At 42.7% G+C, this 18,483-nt stretch overlaps 1 protein-coding gene across 1 annotated transcript; it reads left to right on the forward strand.

Annotated features, from left to right (window-relative positions):
• Positions 1-207: 207 nt before the first annotated feature.
• LOC148849323 (UPF0496 protein At1g20180-like) lies at positions 208-2,651 on the forward strand. Its single transcript, XM_088948823.1, has 2 exons — positions 208-476; positions 1,375-2,651. Exons 1-2 carry the CDS (start codon positions 416-418, stop codon positions 2,505-2,507), a joined length of 1,194 nt encoding a protein of 397 aa, XP_088804949.1. The 5' UTR covers positions 208-415; the 3' UTR covers positions 2,508-2,651.
• Positions 2,652-18,483: the final 15,832 nt, after the last annotated feature.

Genomic DNA, 18,483 nt, shown 5'->3' on the forward strand with positions numbered 1-18,483 from the left:
CTTTGGGTATGATTAAATGGAGATTGAGTGAAAGCTAAGGTAACCATGTTTGGACTATTAGCACTAATTATGATTAATGAGTCTTTTAACTCTTTATAAATTACAAATACAAATCGCAAATCAATCTCCATTGTCCACACAATGAATTGTGAATGCCAAAGGAAGCTAGCCAGGATGACGTTCGGTGATCATGACTCGAGCCCATAAAATGGGTGAACGATATGACACTGAGAGGTTGATACATATATATATTGAGCTGCTCTGATGCGTTTCAAACACCAATACCCCAACAGACAAACTTCTTTTTCTTCTTAAATCCTCTCTCTCCAAGCGAAATCGTTGTTCTTAACAAGACAGAAACACAACACATTTGCTGCATGAACTGGAGGAGCCTTTTTGTTTTCTTTCTTACAGTATGACTCATATCAGAAAGATTATGCGGTCCAAGTTGAGATCATCTCTTACGACCGCAGTAGGTGAGAGCCTGTTAATTAAAACCTTTTTGTTTCCGTGTTTTGATGATTGATTGTCTTCTTTATTTCATCTTCTTGTTTTTCTTCTTCCAATCAAATTACTATCTCTCAGGGTTTTTTAGATTTGATACTGCTTTTATTTAGGTTATGTTTGGTTTGAAGGAAAAAGGTAGGGAAATCAATACAAGGTTTATAAAGGTTTTTCTACCTTTTCATTCCTTTCCCTACTTTTTCCTTCAAACCAAACACTGCTTTAGGGATAAAGAGGGATGGAATTGAGAATTTATTTATAGAAATTGGAACATATCCTTATTTTCAACTTTAGGGTATGTTTGGCTCATAATTGAAATTAGAATCAGAACCAGAATCAAAATCTATTGGAATTGGAATTGGAATGGTCGATTCCCATAATTTATTTGGTTCAGAGAAGAATTAGAATAGGAGTTGAAATCGGTTTCGAATGGGATTTCATTCTCAAGGGATGGGGGGAGGGAATATCCATTCCTTCAAATGAGAGAATGCCATTCCATCAGAAATGGGAATAGGATTTCAATTCTATCCAATATACCAAACAGTTGGGTCATTTAGACTGCAATTCCAGACCCCCACTCCCATAATCCAAACAGACTCTTAGTTCAAGTGAGATTTGGAATAGGAATTAGGATCAGAATGAGATCTCATGTCCAAGGGAGGAGGAAATGGCCTTTTCCTCAAATGGAAAAATGTCATTCCACCAAAAATACTAGTGAGATTCCAATCCCACTCAACCAAACAGTACATTGGACCATTTAGATTCCAATTCCAAGACTCTTATTCTCACGAACCAAACAGACCCTTTAATGAAATAGAAGAGAAATTCTAACGACTTAGGGTGTCGTATGTCTCCTCCTTTTTCTTTCAGGCGGTGGATCTCCAAAGCAGCAGGAGAAGAGTAACGTGGGAAGCAAGTTAAACGTGAACGAAGAATACATGGAAGCCTTCAGAACAAAGTCTTACGTAGAAATATGGAGTAAAGCTCAAGGCCAGATGAGAAGAAAAGACGAAGACAGGTCCTCTTCCTCCTCTTTGCCGCCCCTCCCTTCCTCCCCACGTCTCTCCGATTTCTTGCTCGAACCTCGCCAAGATATTCTAGTCGAAATGATAAAAAACTCCGACCAGCATCGTCTTCTCACCGACTACTTCGACGGTAGCTTAGAAGCATGCAGAATATGCGACTTACTCCTGAAAAGCATCGACCAAACACGAGCCAATTATCGCATAATCCGAAGGATCATCAGCCTAACCAAAAGGCTACCGGACTCCTGTGATTACACCGACGATCAATGCAGACTTATATTCCGTGATCTCGATTCTTTCGCGAAGCTCAACAACCCACTTTCGGCCGGTTCTAGCCCAGTCGAATTCCGTCTGGTTCATGACAGATACGGGTCGATGCTCAATCAACTAAGAAAAACACGAAAAAGGATAAACAAGAGAGAAAAATTGATCGGATTAAGCAAGAAGGCTGCCGGTCTGGGCCTCATCGTTGCTTGCGGTGCAGTCTCAGTAATCACACTGGTTCTGGTGGTTCACACGTTGGTGGGCATCATAGCGACCCCTGCGCTACTCGCTTTCTCTGTGAATTCCATGAAGAAGAAGATAAAGTCCGCCCGAGTTGGGCTTAAGACAAGCATGCTAGCCAGGCTCGGCGCACAGCTTGATGCGGCGGCCAAAGGGGTTTACATACTGAATAGGGATTTTGACACCATCAGTCGGCTTGTGGTGAGGTTGCAGGATGAGATAGAGCACGGAAGGGTGATAGCTGGGGTGGTTGTGAAGAACCAGACGAGGCGGATATTGAAGGAGGTGGTGAGAGAGTTTCAAACCCATGAGTCTTGCTTTCTGGAACAGCTTGGAGAGCTTGAAGAACACGTTTACCTGTGTTTCCTCACCATCAACAGAGCTAGAAGTCTTGTTGTACAAGAAATAATTAATGGCGCACCAGACCCACCCAAAAACACTAGAAGATTCAAATTGATTAATATCAGAAGCTAAGCTAGGTATTATTGTGATAGAGAATAGATACTGGCAATCAAAGCTTCAAGCTTTACAGAATGAGTTTTCCTTAGTGCATCTAAACAAAATGTTTTTTTTTTTATTCATTTACTAAAATAAAACACCCCTTATAGTTTGCAATCAGTCTACTTAATCAACAATTATGGTGGGAAATGATAGTTTTGACCCTAATTCCATTTAAACAAATTTAATCAAATAAAAATAAAATGGAAATACTATTTCTGCCCTTAATAAAACATGGATAATAACCACTCTATTTGGCTCTATTTTGTCAATTTTATTTTCTATATGAAGAAGTGTTGGGGTAATTTGGAAATAAATAATCATAGGCACATGCCCTTGAACATTTTCCACTCGGGATGACCATATTAACAAACAGTTCTTAGAGAAATGTCAATCTAAGTAAATAGGTTGCAAATTATATGGGGTATTTTGTTAAAATGAAAAAGATAAATTTAAATAAATACTTGAAACTATAGGGTGTTCTAGTTAATGGCCCCTTTTTTTCCTTGAATTTGAACATATTGACTGTTTTTTATAAACACAATATGATCGGATAATGAGGCATTAATGCCGAGCAACCTGAACCGCTTGATTAATCAACTTAATTACCAAAAAATAATTAAAATTAAGCCAATAATGAGATTTCATATGCTGCTAGAAATAGCTTTGCTAAGGATGATTAATAATTTAATATATATTGGTGTTAACACAAATTTCGGGCTGAATTTGGAGCACAAAAAATTAATGCGGGCAAATTCAAAGAATTTTATTTTTTATTTTTGCAGAAATTTAAATGGGATACAAACTCTCTTTTTATTGACAAAGAAAACTGTCTGATTCTCATGTCTTGGACAAAATCTGAAAACGTGACTAGAACTTGCAATTATGAGAAGCAAGTAACACCCAACCTTGTGTTAACGAAGATTACTCATGCTCAATCAATGATTAGAACGTAAACAACTGAAAGCAACATCCTCGCTTGTAGAATTGATGAAAGTCTTTTGAATCACAGGAATTTGAAGATCGAAACTTCACGAATTGATGTTGTAGCAATTTTGATGCCTCGACAATTGAAGAGTTAGGGCCTTTCTTCTTTTTTACTTAATCTTATTGTATCCTGTTTCATCTCTTTCTTTTTAAAAAACAAAGGAAGCTATCGATGATAGACGAAAACGGTCGGAGATGAACGGAAGTGATGGTTGAAAGGGGGCCGCCGAATTGGAGAAAGACCATCCCCTTTTATAGCAAAAATCACGCTCAATTCAGATATGAATCAATCAATTAATTTGGGGGACCCACAAGATTGGCTTTAAATGGTTGTTGTCAAGATTTCATCCATCAATTTTGGTGTAATCTATTCAAGATTGATCGGCCAAAAGATTAACCCCAATATTTTATTAATTCGGTTAAGATATCCCTCTTCATATCCATTAGCCAGCCATTTTACTTTTTTTCTATAGATTCTCATTTAAGTTTGATTTCCATTTAATTGGGCCCCATTGAGCTTTTAATTCATTTGACCAAAAGTAATCTCCAAATTTGGTTGATCAATCAGGCCTCCTTAACGTGCTAATTTCCTTTTAGATGGGATTCTTTGTAATACCAATCCAAGATTTGGCCAATCTGTTTACTGAATGATATTTAAATTTAGGGTTTTCCCCTTTTTTTGATATCATTCCAACGAATGTTTGCAACTTAAGCCCATGATCCATAAAGTTCTAATTGTTTCTTTGGGCTAATGGGCAAATGTATTGGATTCCACCTTAACTCTTTCTTAGCGGGCCCATTTTCTAATTAGATTTCACATTGGGTTCCATCCAACATCTTTCTTGGGCCCAAATTTTGTTATTCTTTTCTTAGTGGGCCAATAGCTCCTTTGGGCCCTATTTACTTAACTTCTTGGGCCAAAATTTTACATATCAACAAATGCCCCCCAAGTTGGTGGTTGTTGTTGTAATTGGCAATGCAACCACCGGCTTGCAAAGTTTACGCTCTTGGAGGATTTTCTGTAGTCTAAACCTGTGTGGACAATGAGTTTTTTTTTTCTTTAATTTGATTTGGTTTGGCCGTTGGCAGTTTATACTCATGCGGGCCAAGAGTTATACAAATGATTTATTTTGTGACTACACCTTTTCAGGTTGCCTACATACCCCTTAGAGGGATCAAGTCATGATGTAGTTCATAAAGTAGTTTGTGACTTGGGGCTCTATAGATAGTTTAAGCACTTATCTAGGAGCACTTAGTGGATAGTTTAGGCTCATGTCTGGGAGTACAATCTGAGTTATTTTGGAAGTTGAATAGTTTATACTCATACTCAGGAATCTTGTATACAGTTTATGCTCGTATCTAGGAGCAAACTTTGAATTGTTCATGAAGTCAAGTAGTTTATACTCATACTCGAGAGTCTTTTAGATAGTTTATACTCATATCCGGGAGAAAACTTTGAATTGTTTATGAAGTCAAATAGTTTATACTCATACTCGGGAGTCTTATAGATAGTGTATGCTCGTATCTAGGAGCAAACTTTGAATAAAGCAGTGTAAATAGTTTAAGCTCATATCAAGGAGCGAACTTTGAGTAAAGCAGTTTAGGAAGTCGAGTAGTTTATACTCATACTAAGGAGTCTGGTAGATAGTTTAAGCTCATATCCAGGAGCATACTTTGAGTAATGCAGTTTAGGAAGTCAAGTAGTTTATACTCATACTCGGGAGTCTCATAGAGAGTTTAAGCTCATATCCAGGGGCATAGATAGTTTAGGCTCATATCCGGGAGTGAACTTTGAGTGTTACCTTTTGTTATTAGATAGTCTAAGGTCATATGGAGCATAGATAGTTTTGGCTCATATCCAGGAGTGAACTTTGAGTTAATTTGATTTATTTTCTTTCTACGTAACATGTGACAGTATGCACAACTACACATCCTCTAGAGAAGAATCCTGTTTGTATGTACTTTTGTAGAGTCATTGGAAGTCGAGGGACTTGTTTTAAAACTTCATTAGTTACCACTCGTGGGGCTGGCCAACAATGTTTTTGCCTTGTCTTTTCTTGCTTTTAGGGAGTCTTTGTGATTAAACATTCCTTTTAATTTGCTTTGATTGTCCACAAAGTGGAGTGGATTGGTGTGTTGCATGACACTCTTGACGTGTAATGATGGTCCAATCATCTTTTGAGAGTAATGTGGTGGATTGGGGTAAAGGAATTTCCTTGGAACTTAAGGCCTGTACTTGTGCTCGATTTAGTATTGCCCCCCACGTATGGCCACGAGTAGAAGGGTCAGTAGGGATTTTGGTTTGATTTAGTGCTGCCTCCGATATAAGTTCATGGATGATGGGACAATGAGGGCATTGGAGAGCTTTAGGTTCAAAGGATCTGAATGCAACTGTTGTCATCTAGATGGTAGCTATGTCCTCACTTGGATCTAGTTTGATCATTCTTGACTCGGCCAACTGCATTATCTTATCTTTGAGGACAAAACATTTCTCAACTGGGTGGCTAATTACCCGATGGTAACAATAGTACTTCGGATAATCAATTTTCCCTTCCTCTTCTGGTCGTTTACTATTAGGAAGCTCTATAAGCTTTTCGACTAGAAGGGAATCCAACATTTCTGGGACGTCTGAGTCAGGGAATGGATACACCTTCGCTTCCTCCTTAAGAGTGAGTTTTGGATTTTCTTTTTCTTGTTGAGTATTAAATTTTATTTCTTTTTTGCTTTTCTTCTTCCCAATAACCTTGAGAGGGGCTATTGAGGTTGCTAGAACTTGCATTGGCCTAGATGATTTTGTCTCATTTTCACCATCTTTCTTTTCCCTTCGGAAATCGTTCCAGTGATATTCTCCAAAGATAGCCAAGCTAAGTTCCATGTCATGGGCGCGGGTAGCCAATTCCTCAAATGTTCGTGGTTTCATTCCATTGAAGATGTAATGCAAACTCCAATGCCTTGAATACAAGTATCAATAGTTGAAGCTTCTGAGAGTTTGTCTCAATAGTTAAGGTAGAGATTTCTCCACCTATCAATGTAGTCAACAACTGGTTCATCCTTCTTTTGCTTTGTGGTGGTGAGTTCATACATGCTTATAGTACGTCGAGTACTTTAGAAGCGATCTAAGAACTCTCTTTCTAATTGATCCCAACTATCGATTGATCTAGAAGGGAGGTCAATGTACCAGTCAAAAGCATTTCCTCATAAAGATTGTACAAATTGCTTTACTATCAAATCACCATATGTCCCAGTATTGTTGCATGTCTCAACGAAGTGCGCAATATGTTGCCTAGGGTTACCTTTCCCATCAAATAGTTGAAACTTCGGGGGCTGGTACCCTAACAACATAGGCATATGATCAATGCACTCAGTGTATGGCTTAGTATACACCAAGATGACTGTAGAACACCCCCATACTGAGCACATATTGTGTCAGCTATCATGCTTTGGAGTTGCTGTACTGAGAGGGAGGCAACCAAAGCATGTTGGGCGTCCTGTATGTTAGTATGTTCCGGCAACTCCTCTCAGGGAGGATCTACTTGTGGGGTAAACCCTGGTAGGTGTGAAGGCCCCTGCCTGGATGTCGTTGTTTGTATTTGTTCCATCTGATTCATGAGAGAAGCAATCTGAAGGTCCTTCTCTTCCAATGTCTTTGTTAACTTAGCTATGGCCGAAGCCATCTCAGCGAGTTGTTCTTCTACTGTAGTAGCTCCTGCCATCATGACAGGTGCTACCGAGGTGTAGGAGCGAGTCTGCATGTAATCAGACCCTCCAGTCTTGGGAGAGTTGGGACAAGAGTCGGACCTTGACCCGATGCTCAATCCCACGTCGGACATGGGCATTCCTCCACTTGGATACTCAAGTGGTTTGTTGTGGTGAACCCTTTTGCCAGGGCTACCCCCTTCATATTAACGTCCCTTGCCATTGGCAACCTTGAAGGTCCCTTTTTGGCATCTCGAACTTTTGAAGGGACCCCTTGAGTTCCATAGAAGGCGAGAAGTGCAACCAGTTGGGAATCCCTAGACCTTGTCATAAGGTTGGTAGTTGGCCTCTCGTAGTTGGAGGCTACAACTGCACTTGATCCGGATGAGCTTGAGCTATATGTGGTGTTTTTCTTGTTCTTGACAACACTTGAAAATGTTTTCTTTGGAGGCATGTGTCCAAACCATTTGCCAAAAATAAACTTGATGTATTGACTTGAGAGATGAGAGGAAAGAGAGGTCCCATCGGGCGTGCTAGAAATTTGTCAACACAAATTTCGTGCTGAATTTAAAGCACAAAAAATTAATGCGGGAAAATTCAAAGATTTTTTTTTTGCAAAAATTTAAATGGGATACAAACTCTCTTTTTCTTGGCAAAGAAAACCCTCTGATTCTCATGTCTTGGACAAAAGCCGAAACCGGGACTAGAACTTTCAATTATGAGAAGCAAGTAACGCCCAACCTTGTGTTAACGAAGATTTACTCACGCTCAATCAATGATTAGAATGTGAACAACTGAAAGCAACGTCCTCGCTTGTAGAATTGATGGAAGTCTTTTGGATCACAGGAATTTAAAGATCGGAACTTCACGGGTTGATGTTGTAGCAGTTTCGGTGCCTCAACAATTGAAGAATTGGAGCCTTTCTTTTTTCTTCCTTAATCTTAGTGCATCCCGTTTCTTCTCCTTCTTTTTCAAAAGTAAAGGAAACAGTCGGAGACAGATGAAAATGATCGGAGATGAACGGAAGTGGTGGTTTTAAGGGGGCTGCCGAATTGGAGAAAGATCATCCCCTTTTATAGCGAAAAGCACGCCCAATTCAGATCTGAATCAAGCAATTAATTTAGGGGGGACCCACAAGATTGGTTTTAAATGGTTGTTGTCAAGATTTCCTCCATCAATTTTGGTGTAATCCATTCAAGATTGATCGGCGAAACTTGCTAAAGTGGCTAATTAGGAATAGCTTGACCCCAAGATTTTATTAGATCGGTTAAGATATCCCTCTTCATATCCATTAACCAGCGATCTTACCTTTTTTCTATAGATTCTCATTTAAGTTTGATTTCCATTTAATTGGGCCCCATTGAGCTTTTAATTCATTTGACCAAAAGTAATCTCCAAATTTGGTTGATTAATCAGCCACCTTAATGTGCTCATTTTCTTTTAGATGGGATTCTCTATAATCCCAATCCAAGACTTGGCCAATCTATCCACCGAATGACATATTTAAATTTAGGGTTTTCCCCCTTTTTTTTTATATCATTCCACCGAATGTTTGCAACTTAAGCCCATGACCCATTAAGTTCTAATTGTTTCCTTGGGCTAATGGGCAAATGTATTGGATCCCACCTTAACTCTTTCTTAGCGGGCCCATTTTCTAATTAGAATTCACATTGGGTCCCATCCAACATATTTCTTGTTCTATTATTCTTTTCTTAGTAGGCCAATAGCTCCTTTGGACCCTATTTACTTCACTTCTTGAATAAAAAATTTACATATCAAAAATTGGGAAGGAAGATTAATGGATTATAAATAAAGATGGAAATTGCTAGAATTTTTCCCTTGACTTAATTCGGGTTAGCTGAATGCGATAACTGTTTTGTGGACTATCAAATAATGATAACACCCCACACCAGTCATAACTGCTAAGCAAGAGATTGAATGGTGGTGGGAATTATGTATTTTTTACTAGCATGAGGTGTTATCGTTCATTCCACAGCCTGCTTAACAGCTATTGTGTTCAGATAATCTATCAGTAAAACCACATGTTCTCCATGACATAACGAGTGGGCCTCTTGGTTTTGACACGTATAGAGTTCCTTTCAAGTGAAAGAGAAAGAAAACTTCATAGTCTAGGAATTTTTATATGTACTGATAATACATTTTATACTGCACCTCAGTTAGTATTAAGTGTGAGAACAATGCATCTCTTGCCATAGTGCAAGGTTGTTTATTGCTTCTTGGGATGGCCGAGGACAACAAGGTAGTTGCGTTCCTGAGCTCTGGAGGCAGGTCGAAGGCTTTGAAGGCTCAAAGGGGATATTATCGAAGTCGAGGTGTGTAAGCTGAGGCGGAGTGGTCTCGGAGTACGGTAGAAGCCAAAGGTAGATATCCGATCTCTGTTGGAAGATAGAAGCCCGTTAGAGAACCCGAGGCATAGTCTCCAACGGTCAAGTTAGTACATGGTACGAGAAGAGAGAGAGAGAGTGGGAGAGTGAGAGAGAGAGAATCTTGGTGGTTAGCTCTAGGCTAGAGCAATCAAGGCAATAGCTATATGATTCCGATTGTAAAAAAACCTTCTTTACCTGGAGGAGGGCACCCATATTTATACTTGACTTACTTGGAGGTAGGTAGAGATGGGAGTTGTACGAGGGTTGTCAACAATTCTAGCAGGACCATGTGATAGCGCTGTGGTTGGTTTCGTACTAAGGGGGCATGGTAACCCCTGCTGTAGCGGATCCCGTTCCCTACTCTGGCGCTCATGGATAGGGCCTCCCAGCCTCAAATGGGCTGGGTTGGGTCACCCCACATCACTTGCCCCCCACTCCCGAGGCCGAGGAGAAGAATTCAGCTTCGATCGGAGGAAGTAGTAATGGTGAGCGCCAGTGGGCCCAACAACCGAGGTGTTCCTTGCAATGGTGTCCTTTCCTGCGTCTCTGCCTGGTTCATCTTCACGAGTCGGGCCAAGGACTAGAGGGAGTCAAAGGCTGTTTAGGCCGAGGACATGTGAAGCCGGGGGGGGGGGGGGGGGAGAAGGGGCCCCAGGATCCGTTCGCGAGATGGCTCTATAGTCGAACTGATAAGCTCATCCACGAGAACAGGTCGCTCAGACCAGCGGGTTGCTTTGGGTGAACTTCACTGGTCCGTCTTGAACGTCATTCCATCTTCCGAGGGTGAGCGTTCGAGGGTGCGACATGGCTGGATCACTGGTGCGGAGGTGCTCCCTGTCCGTTGGATCTGCGATAATCCGAGCTATTGCCAACTCGCCGTTTTGTCTTCCGAGGCGGAATGTCACGCAGTGCACTGTGATTGGAAAGTGGAAGTGGTGGCTTATCAGCCATTGGATCTCGAGAGATCTAGGCCGTTTACTCTTCTTTAAATAGCAGCTTCGATGGCAGAATTCTTGTCATTTTGCCTCCAAGCGTCTTTGTTCTTTGAGTGAACTCAGCTCCCAGATCTTCCAGTTTTCGACACTCCATCTTTGTTCCTTTTTCCTTCCACCTCCTTTCTAGGTAATCAACAATGTCTTTCTCAGATTTCGGACCTGAGTGCTATGAACTTCCAAACATATCGAAAAGGAGCTCTACTCGAACCTTTTCTCCCCTTTCTCCCATGAGTCCCTCCGTCTTCATGCTCCCTCGGCGCGAGGTGGATGTACTCCGGGCTAGGGTAGCCTCTAGGGGAGTCGAACGCATCTGTCGAGGCCATGACCCTTCCTGTGAGAGCGCCACCTCTGTGACGTTGAGGGAGGCCAAGGGGTCCCCCCAGGTTGAGGAGGAGCAAGACCCATACCTCATCCCCGGGAGGAGGGTTGAAGGTGCTGCCAGGGTAGTAGCCGAGACTAGACATGTTCATGGGCCGGGTGGCCTGACGGGCCAACCTGGCCCCCGGACGAGCTTGAACATGTTTATAGGCCCATGGGCTTAAACTCGGGTCAAAAAGCCCGACCCACAATAAATTCGAGCCGGGCTCGGGTTTTGTCAAAATAGCCTGGCCCGACCTAAAATTAGACTTAAAAGGGTTATGTGATTATGTCCATTTGAATAAATTTTTTGATTTAAGAATGTAAAATTGTGTTTTAAAACGTAAAAGAAAGGGAAAAAAACCATCTTGTAGGCCCATTGTTCATTTAAATAGGAAAAAAAACCATATGAATTTTTAATTCTAATTTGAATAGGGAAAATTATAATTTTTTTATTAGGTTGGGCTTCGGGCCTTTTATCAAGGCCAGGCTCAGGCCTAAGTTATAGGCCCACTGGTCGGGCTGGGCTCGGGCTCGAGCCTAGCGTATTTCCATTAATGATGAGTAAAAGCCCGGCCTGAGCCCAGCTCGGCCCGACCCATGATTAGGTATAGCCGAGACTGACCCTTCTCGTCCAAAGTTCAGAGGTTCTCTGGACTAGGATCAGGTCAAGGCCCTGACCGGGCAATACTCCATTCCCTCGTCTTACGGGGTAAGGGTGCCTGAGTCAGGCAATCAGCCGTGGACTCCCTAGGAGGGGGAGATCTGTGTTTATCAGCATTTCCTCCAATTCGGTCTTCAATTTCCCCTACATCCATTGATCTCCAACCTGTTGAGGATGTATGGGATTACCCTTAGCCAACTTGTGCCCAATGCGGTCGGGATCATTGTAGCAATGTTGGTGGCGGCTTGGGTCCAGGGGGTGGAGCTGATGCCAAAGCTCTTTCGAGCATTTTTTGCGCTGAGGAAGCATTCTTTCGAGGCGGGTATTTTCTATTTCCAACCCCGTAAGTCCAAGCTTGTAGATAACCCCACTTCTGTACATAACTGGAAGATTATTAAGTATTTTTTCCTGTCTTGTCCTGAGGGCTGGTCCTTCAAATTAGGGTGGGGAGAACCCCATTTTTTTGCGAAGAAGGGTGTCCCTTACTTACTAGTGAGGAGAATGACGATCTCACGTGGTTGCTCAACTTGGGGAGAGTCCGAGCCCAGCCCTTGGTGGAGGAGGAGATGCCATTAGTTTTCGTGGGGCTCAGCCCTGCCTCCCTCAGTCGAATGGGCCACGAGATCTTTTTCCGCTCCGTCTTCGTCTTTCGCTCTTATATAGTGGTACTAACCGTCACCTTACTTGCAGATCTACCGATGGATGCTCGAAAGACCACAGTGGAGCATGCCCATGCTATGCAGAAGGAACGGGTGAAGACTGGTGCTTAGACCCTTCAGAGGGCCACCAAGGATGCTTCCGCCTTGAGGGAGAAGTTGCTGCCCCCGGTGAAGGGGGGTTCAACTCGACAAGTCCCCTCCAAGGGGACGAAGATGCAGGCCCTCACCAAGGGGGCTTCTTCTTTGGCTCCCCCTAAGGGGGCCACCTCCTAGAACGCCACAAAGGGGATGGGGCCCGCCGAGGAGGCACAAATGGGAAGCAAGGAGCAGGCACCACTATAGGTGGTCGAAGGGTCAGGAAGGCCTGGTGATGAGGCCGAGAAGACCAATCGGGGCGGGAAGAGGATAGTTGAGGGGCCCATAGAGGGCCAACCACAAAAGAAGACTGCCCGCAGCGCAAGTCCTATGGATGACGCCTCCGGGAGGCCATACAACGAGAGGATGGGACCCTTCTCAGTCCCTACGCCTCTGGAGGAGCTCGCCCAGTGGTCCGACCAGATCTTTCATCCCTAGTGGGAGGTCTGTGAGGGGGACTCTGTCTACAACGAAGGGGTTGGCCCGACCTTGGTGAGCGGGGCCTTGTTATCTCGATACCAGTTCCAGATGCTGGGGATGGTCCCTGAGAAGCTGTACAACCAGGGACTACAGAGCTTGGCCGAGGTGACAGTTTGTCTCTTCCACTTTTGTCTCCCTTTCTCTTTCTCCCCCTTTTTTGTACTGACTGAATTCTTCCATTGCAGGTCTACCTTTACTACTTGGTCTTGGAAACCGGTTGAAGTTGACCCTGGCCAACATGGACAGGCTAGAGGTGGAGAAGGAGAAGCTTCAATAGACGGCTACCCATGTTGTGAAGAAGCGGAGGGAGTTGTAGTGGGTCACCGTAGATGAGTAGAAGTTCTACAAGGAGGCCGAGGAGAAGCTGAAGAGGATGCATGACCTCCTTGCCAAGGAAGAGATGGAGAGGGCTCAATCTGAGAGTCCTATGTTCGAGGTCGAGTGACGTCTTCATTAGGCCAAGGTGGGCACCTCCGAGACGAACAAGCGGGCAATTGAAGCGGAGAAGACGGATGAGGAGGCAGCAAAGAGGGCTGCTGAGGCCGAGGAGAAGGTAGCGGGTGTTGAGAAGAGGGTCCGGGAAGCAAAGAAGCGGGCCGACGAGCTGGCCGAGGCTGCTTCCAGGGCTTACATGGATGGCATCGAGGATGCCAAGAAGTCATTCCTCGCGGTGCTTCCGGATTCCAACGTTGAGTCTCTACAGGTGATCCTCGATACTCCTAAAGAGGCTACCGACTCCGCGCTCCCTCTAGCTGGCGGTGAAGCTTAAACTGGCCTCCTCCCTTTTTCTTTTTCTCTCTCTTTTTTTTTTTTTTTGTACATGCACATGTATTCGGCTGAGGGGCCATGAGACTTTTTGTAAAGCCAAAGGAATAATTAAGATGAATGGAGCTCAATGGGCATTTTTTGACGTCTGGTGTGTTTGTATTTTTGTTGCATTGCTATTCCTTGTGTTGTTTTTTTCTTTCTTGTTTTTGTTGCACTTTGTGCTTTTGCTTCGTTGGCGAAGGGTCCTTGCCCCTCAAAAGGGTAACCCTAGCGTAGGACCAGTATAGTTCCCTTCAGTTTGTTTTACTTTGCGTGTCAAGAGCATGGCAAAGCCTCGGTAGAGCCAGGGCTTATCTGGCCTAACACCCTTTTAGGTATTCACTTAGGTAAGGCCAAAGAGGCATGTGATGGGGAGAGGCTGAAGCAGAGCATGGGTCTTGCCTAACTCTCTTCCCTTTATTTGTACTTAAGTAGATAGATAGGTGACCCATCGATGTAGAGTGGGGCTGAGGCTAAGCTAGGACTCGCCTGGCTCCCGTTACCCCACGCACTAGCCTTAGCGAGGCCGAGGTGGCCTGCCATGTTGGGGGTGGCCGAGATAGAGCCGTTGCTCGTCTGGCTCAGTGGGGCCTAGGCTGAACAGGGGCTCGCCTGGCTCCCACACCCCCACGTACTTGTCTCGACGAGGTCGGGCGCAGCGCTCCTAAGAGGTCGGCTTCTACACCAATAATTCAAATTGATGATGTGGACAAGATTCCGATTGATCAACTCTCACGGAAGCGTGATCGTGAAAGGTTTGTTACAACTCTTCAGATAGGTGCTCCTAAGACTAAAACAACAAGCTCGTGATGGTGGGAATGCAATTCCAATTACATCTTCAAAGCCAGCTGTGGAGGCAGGGCTCATACAGACCCACCCGGAGATGTGAAGCTGATTAGTTGGAACTGTCGAGGTGGCGGGACTTGCCTGACAGTTCCTCATCTCACTAGACTCCTGCAAAAACACTAGCCTAATATTTTCTTCATTTCTGAAACAAAAACTTCCACATCCAAATCTCACAAGTTGTTATGGCATTTTGCATGATTTTTTCATTGAAATTGTGCCCTCTATAGGACGATTAGGTGGTGTTTGGTTCGGATGGCATAAGACTGTTTCACTTACCTTTCAAAAGATTACTAATAATGAAATTTATTGTACAATTCATAATCGTCCCCATTGTTTTGAATGGGGCTTGCTGTGCTATTATGCCCACCCTTCAGCGTAGGGCCGTAGGAGCTTCTTTGATGAATTATAGGACCATAAAGAACAAACAACTACACCGTGGGTAATTTGTGGGGATCACTACTGACCATGAAAAATTTGGTGGTCATACTGTATCCAATAGAGACACTTCACTGTTAACAGAGATTATAGATAGTTGTGGCCTTCTAGATTTGGGCTTTGCAAGCCCTGCCTTTACTTGGAGTAATCGCAGATCATTTGATCAAATTATATGCAAGCGATTGGACCGCTTTCTTGTTATTTTAGACTGGGTTCTCAAATTTTCGCGTGTTCATGTCCAACACTTACCTCTCTCTGTAGTGATCATAATCCTATCATGTTAACAACTTAACGTTCCTGGAAAAGAAGAAGGAACTACTACAAGTGTGAAAACTCCTGGTTTGTTGAACCTGCACTTTTTAATGTGCTCTCCAATGCTAGGCGCAACTCCCATGGCAATTTGCTTTCCAAATTACAATGTGCATTCACAGAATTTTGCAAATAGGGTCAATCCCTCCATGGTATATTAGAAGAATTGTTAAATTGAACCACAAGAGTGAGTTAGAGGTTGTTACAAGTGTCAATCCACTTGTCCAGCTGTTTCTGTTATTGCATGTACACATGTATAAATATTTAATAAGAAAGCTAATACAAAATATACTCATTTTCGACATCTTCTTTATTTCACATTGCACTGCCACCTCTTGCGATAACCTTTCACATGGTATCAGAGCGACCCCAAATCCCCATATTACTTACATCCCTCAGACCATTCTGGAGCAGTGCTGATCTCATTTCTCTTTAATGGAGAAAATTACTCAATCTGGAAAAGAGTGATGTTCAATGCCCTGTTATCCAAGAACAAGCTGGATTTCGTTGATGGAACCCTCAAGAAACAAGACGAATCTTCACCAGACCTGTTTGCATGAAGGAAATGCAATTCTCTGGTCGTCGCCTGTCTCTTCAACTCACTTGCACGGGACCTTCACGGCAACGTAGCATATGTGGAATGCGTTGTTGATATCTGGCGTGATCTTGAGAAAAGATTTTCACAAGGGAATGCTCCTTGAGTCTTTCATCTCAGACAAGAACTAGCCTTGATCAGGCAAGATAATTTTCCAATTTCTACCTATGTCACTAAACTGAAGTCTTTATGGGATGAACTCTCAGTTTACGTCCTGATTCTGATTTGCACTTGTAGATCCTGTACCTGTGGAGCAATGAAGGAATTTGTGACTGATAAAGAACAAGTAAAGGTATTTCAATTTTTTCTTGTATTAAATGACTGTTACAACACCGTTCGATCCAACATCTTGAGCCTAGATCCGTTGTCGAGTATCAGTCAGGTTTATGCAATGGTCATACAAGAAGAAAAGTATCAGACCTTTGTAAGCCGACGAACTCCTCATATTGAAACAGCAGCCCTGCATGTTGGGAGCACTATAATCAACTCTCAAGCTCAATGCAATCAAGGACGTTCTAAGTTGAAGTGTGACCACTGCAAACGCACAGGCCATATCAAAGCTAAATGCTATGAATTGGTTGAATATCCAGCCGATTGGGAGTCACGAGGCAAGAAGAAATAGATTTCCCATTCATCATCCTCCTTTGCTCAAGTTACATCAATTAAGACAGGATCATCATCATTCGTGAGTCTCACGCCATAACAGTATCAATAGTTGATGGATTTGTTGAATTCCAACAATGGTAAATGTTTTATTTCATCCAATTTTGATGGTAAGGCTACTAAACCCCAAAACATTCTTGAAAACAAATGGACCTGGATAATTAATAGTGGTGCATCGAACCACATGACCTTTCTAAGGTCTTCTTCAATTGATAATCATAGTGATGTAAGACCTGTGCAACTTCCAAATGGCACCACAGTGCCGATGGAATCTCAAACAATAGTAAATCTATGTGCAGTCATCTTCTTTTCGACTTTCTGTGTGATACAGGACCTGACCCACAAGAAGCCGATTGGTGTGGGCAAACTGCATAATGGGCTGTACGTGTTCTTAGACCATCAACCATCAACAAATCACACTACATATATTCCATCTAACACACAAACATGGCATCATCGACTGGGTCATGCTTTATATGATTGTCTTTCTCTCATACAAGAGTTACATGTTTCTCCTTCAAATAAAGACTGTTGTGATGCTTGTAATAAGGCCAAAATGACATGGGTACATTTTTCCTGTGTGACAGGATAGATCCAATTCTTGTTTGATATCATTCACTGTGACACTTGGGGGGAAATCGTACCCTGTCATTGTCTGGTGCACACTATTTCCTGATAATTGTTAATGATTGTTCAAGTGCCACTTTGGTTTTCTTACTCAAATACAAGTCTGAAGTGGCCATTTACTTGCAACAATTTTGCGCTTATGTTAATACTCAATTTCAAACATCAATTTGTTGCATTGGTTCAGATAAAGGGCTTGACTTTTGTTCAACTCCAATGAGGTCCTTTTACGCTTTTCATGGCATTGAACATCAAAGACCCCAACAAAATGGGGTGGTTGAATGAAAACACAAACACTACTAGAAATGGCACGCGCTCTCCGATTTCATGTGGAATTTCCTATCACATTTTGGGGAGAATGCATATTGACTACAACCTATTTGATCAACCACTTGCCAACACCACTACTATCCGGGAAATCTCCTTATGAGGTATTGTCTGGAAAACAACCAAGTTATGAGCATTTGCATGCATTTGGATGCTTATGTTATGCTTGGGTTCATGGTCATGATAAATTCTCTCCGCGATCCACAAGTGCATGTTTCTCGGATATCCACATGATCAGAAAGGATACCGATTCTACAATTTGAACACCCAACAAATATTTGCCTCAAGGGATGTTCAGTTCTATGAAAATCCATTTCCATTTGTTCATGATGAGAGAACAACAAATTCTGGGCCACCAAATGTGATGGGGCACCTTGAACACAACCCAATCATTTTGGATGAAACATGGGCCAATTTCAAACCAAAACCGATGACTGAAACCCATGTTAAACATGTAGAACAAAACCACCCATCACAGTTTGAACACATAGAATCATCCCAACCTGAACAACATCAGGATCAAATTCCACCTGCACCTTCTAGGCCCCACACTAGGCCCACCAGAACCACTCAGATTCCCAAACGTTTTCAGGATTATGTGTGTCCCACATTTGACTTGCCTAGAATGCCCTCATTTTCAATCATCAACACCAATTCTCTAAAATCATTATAGAAAAGGCTCGTGTGGATTGGTAGTTGCATTCTAATGATATTCATCACTCTTAAGTGGTATCTAATGAGAACAGTTCTTTGGCCCCAAAAACAACCATCCATTGGATCCCACCACCAAGAGGTAGTGTGAAAATCAATTTTGAAGGTGTCGCTGCTACTGATAAATCTAGCATTGGTGTCATTATTTGGGATAATAATGGCTCATTTCTTTTTGCATGCATTATTCCAATAGCACCTTAGCCTTCACTCTTCAGTAAAGCCTTATCTCTTTTGGAAAGCCTTCGATTTGCCTCTTCTCTTGGTATTTCTACTGC

The sequence above is a fragment of the Nelumbo lutea genome, chromosome 6 (assembly GCF_056320005.1).
Source record: "Nelumbo lutea isolate HS-2025 chromosome 6, American lotus-T2T, whole genome shotgun sequence".
Taxonomy (NCBI): Eukaryota; Viridiplantae; Streptophyta; class Magnoliopsida; order Proteales; family Nelumbonaceae; genus Nelumbo; species Nelumbo lutea.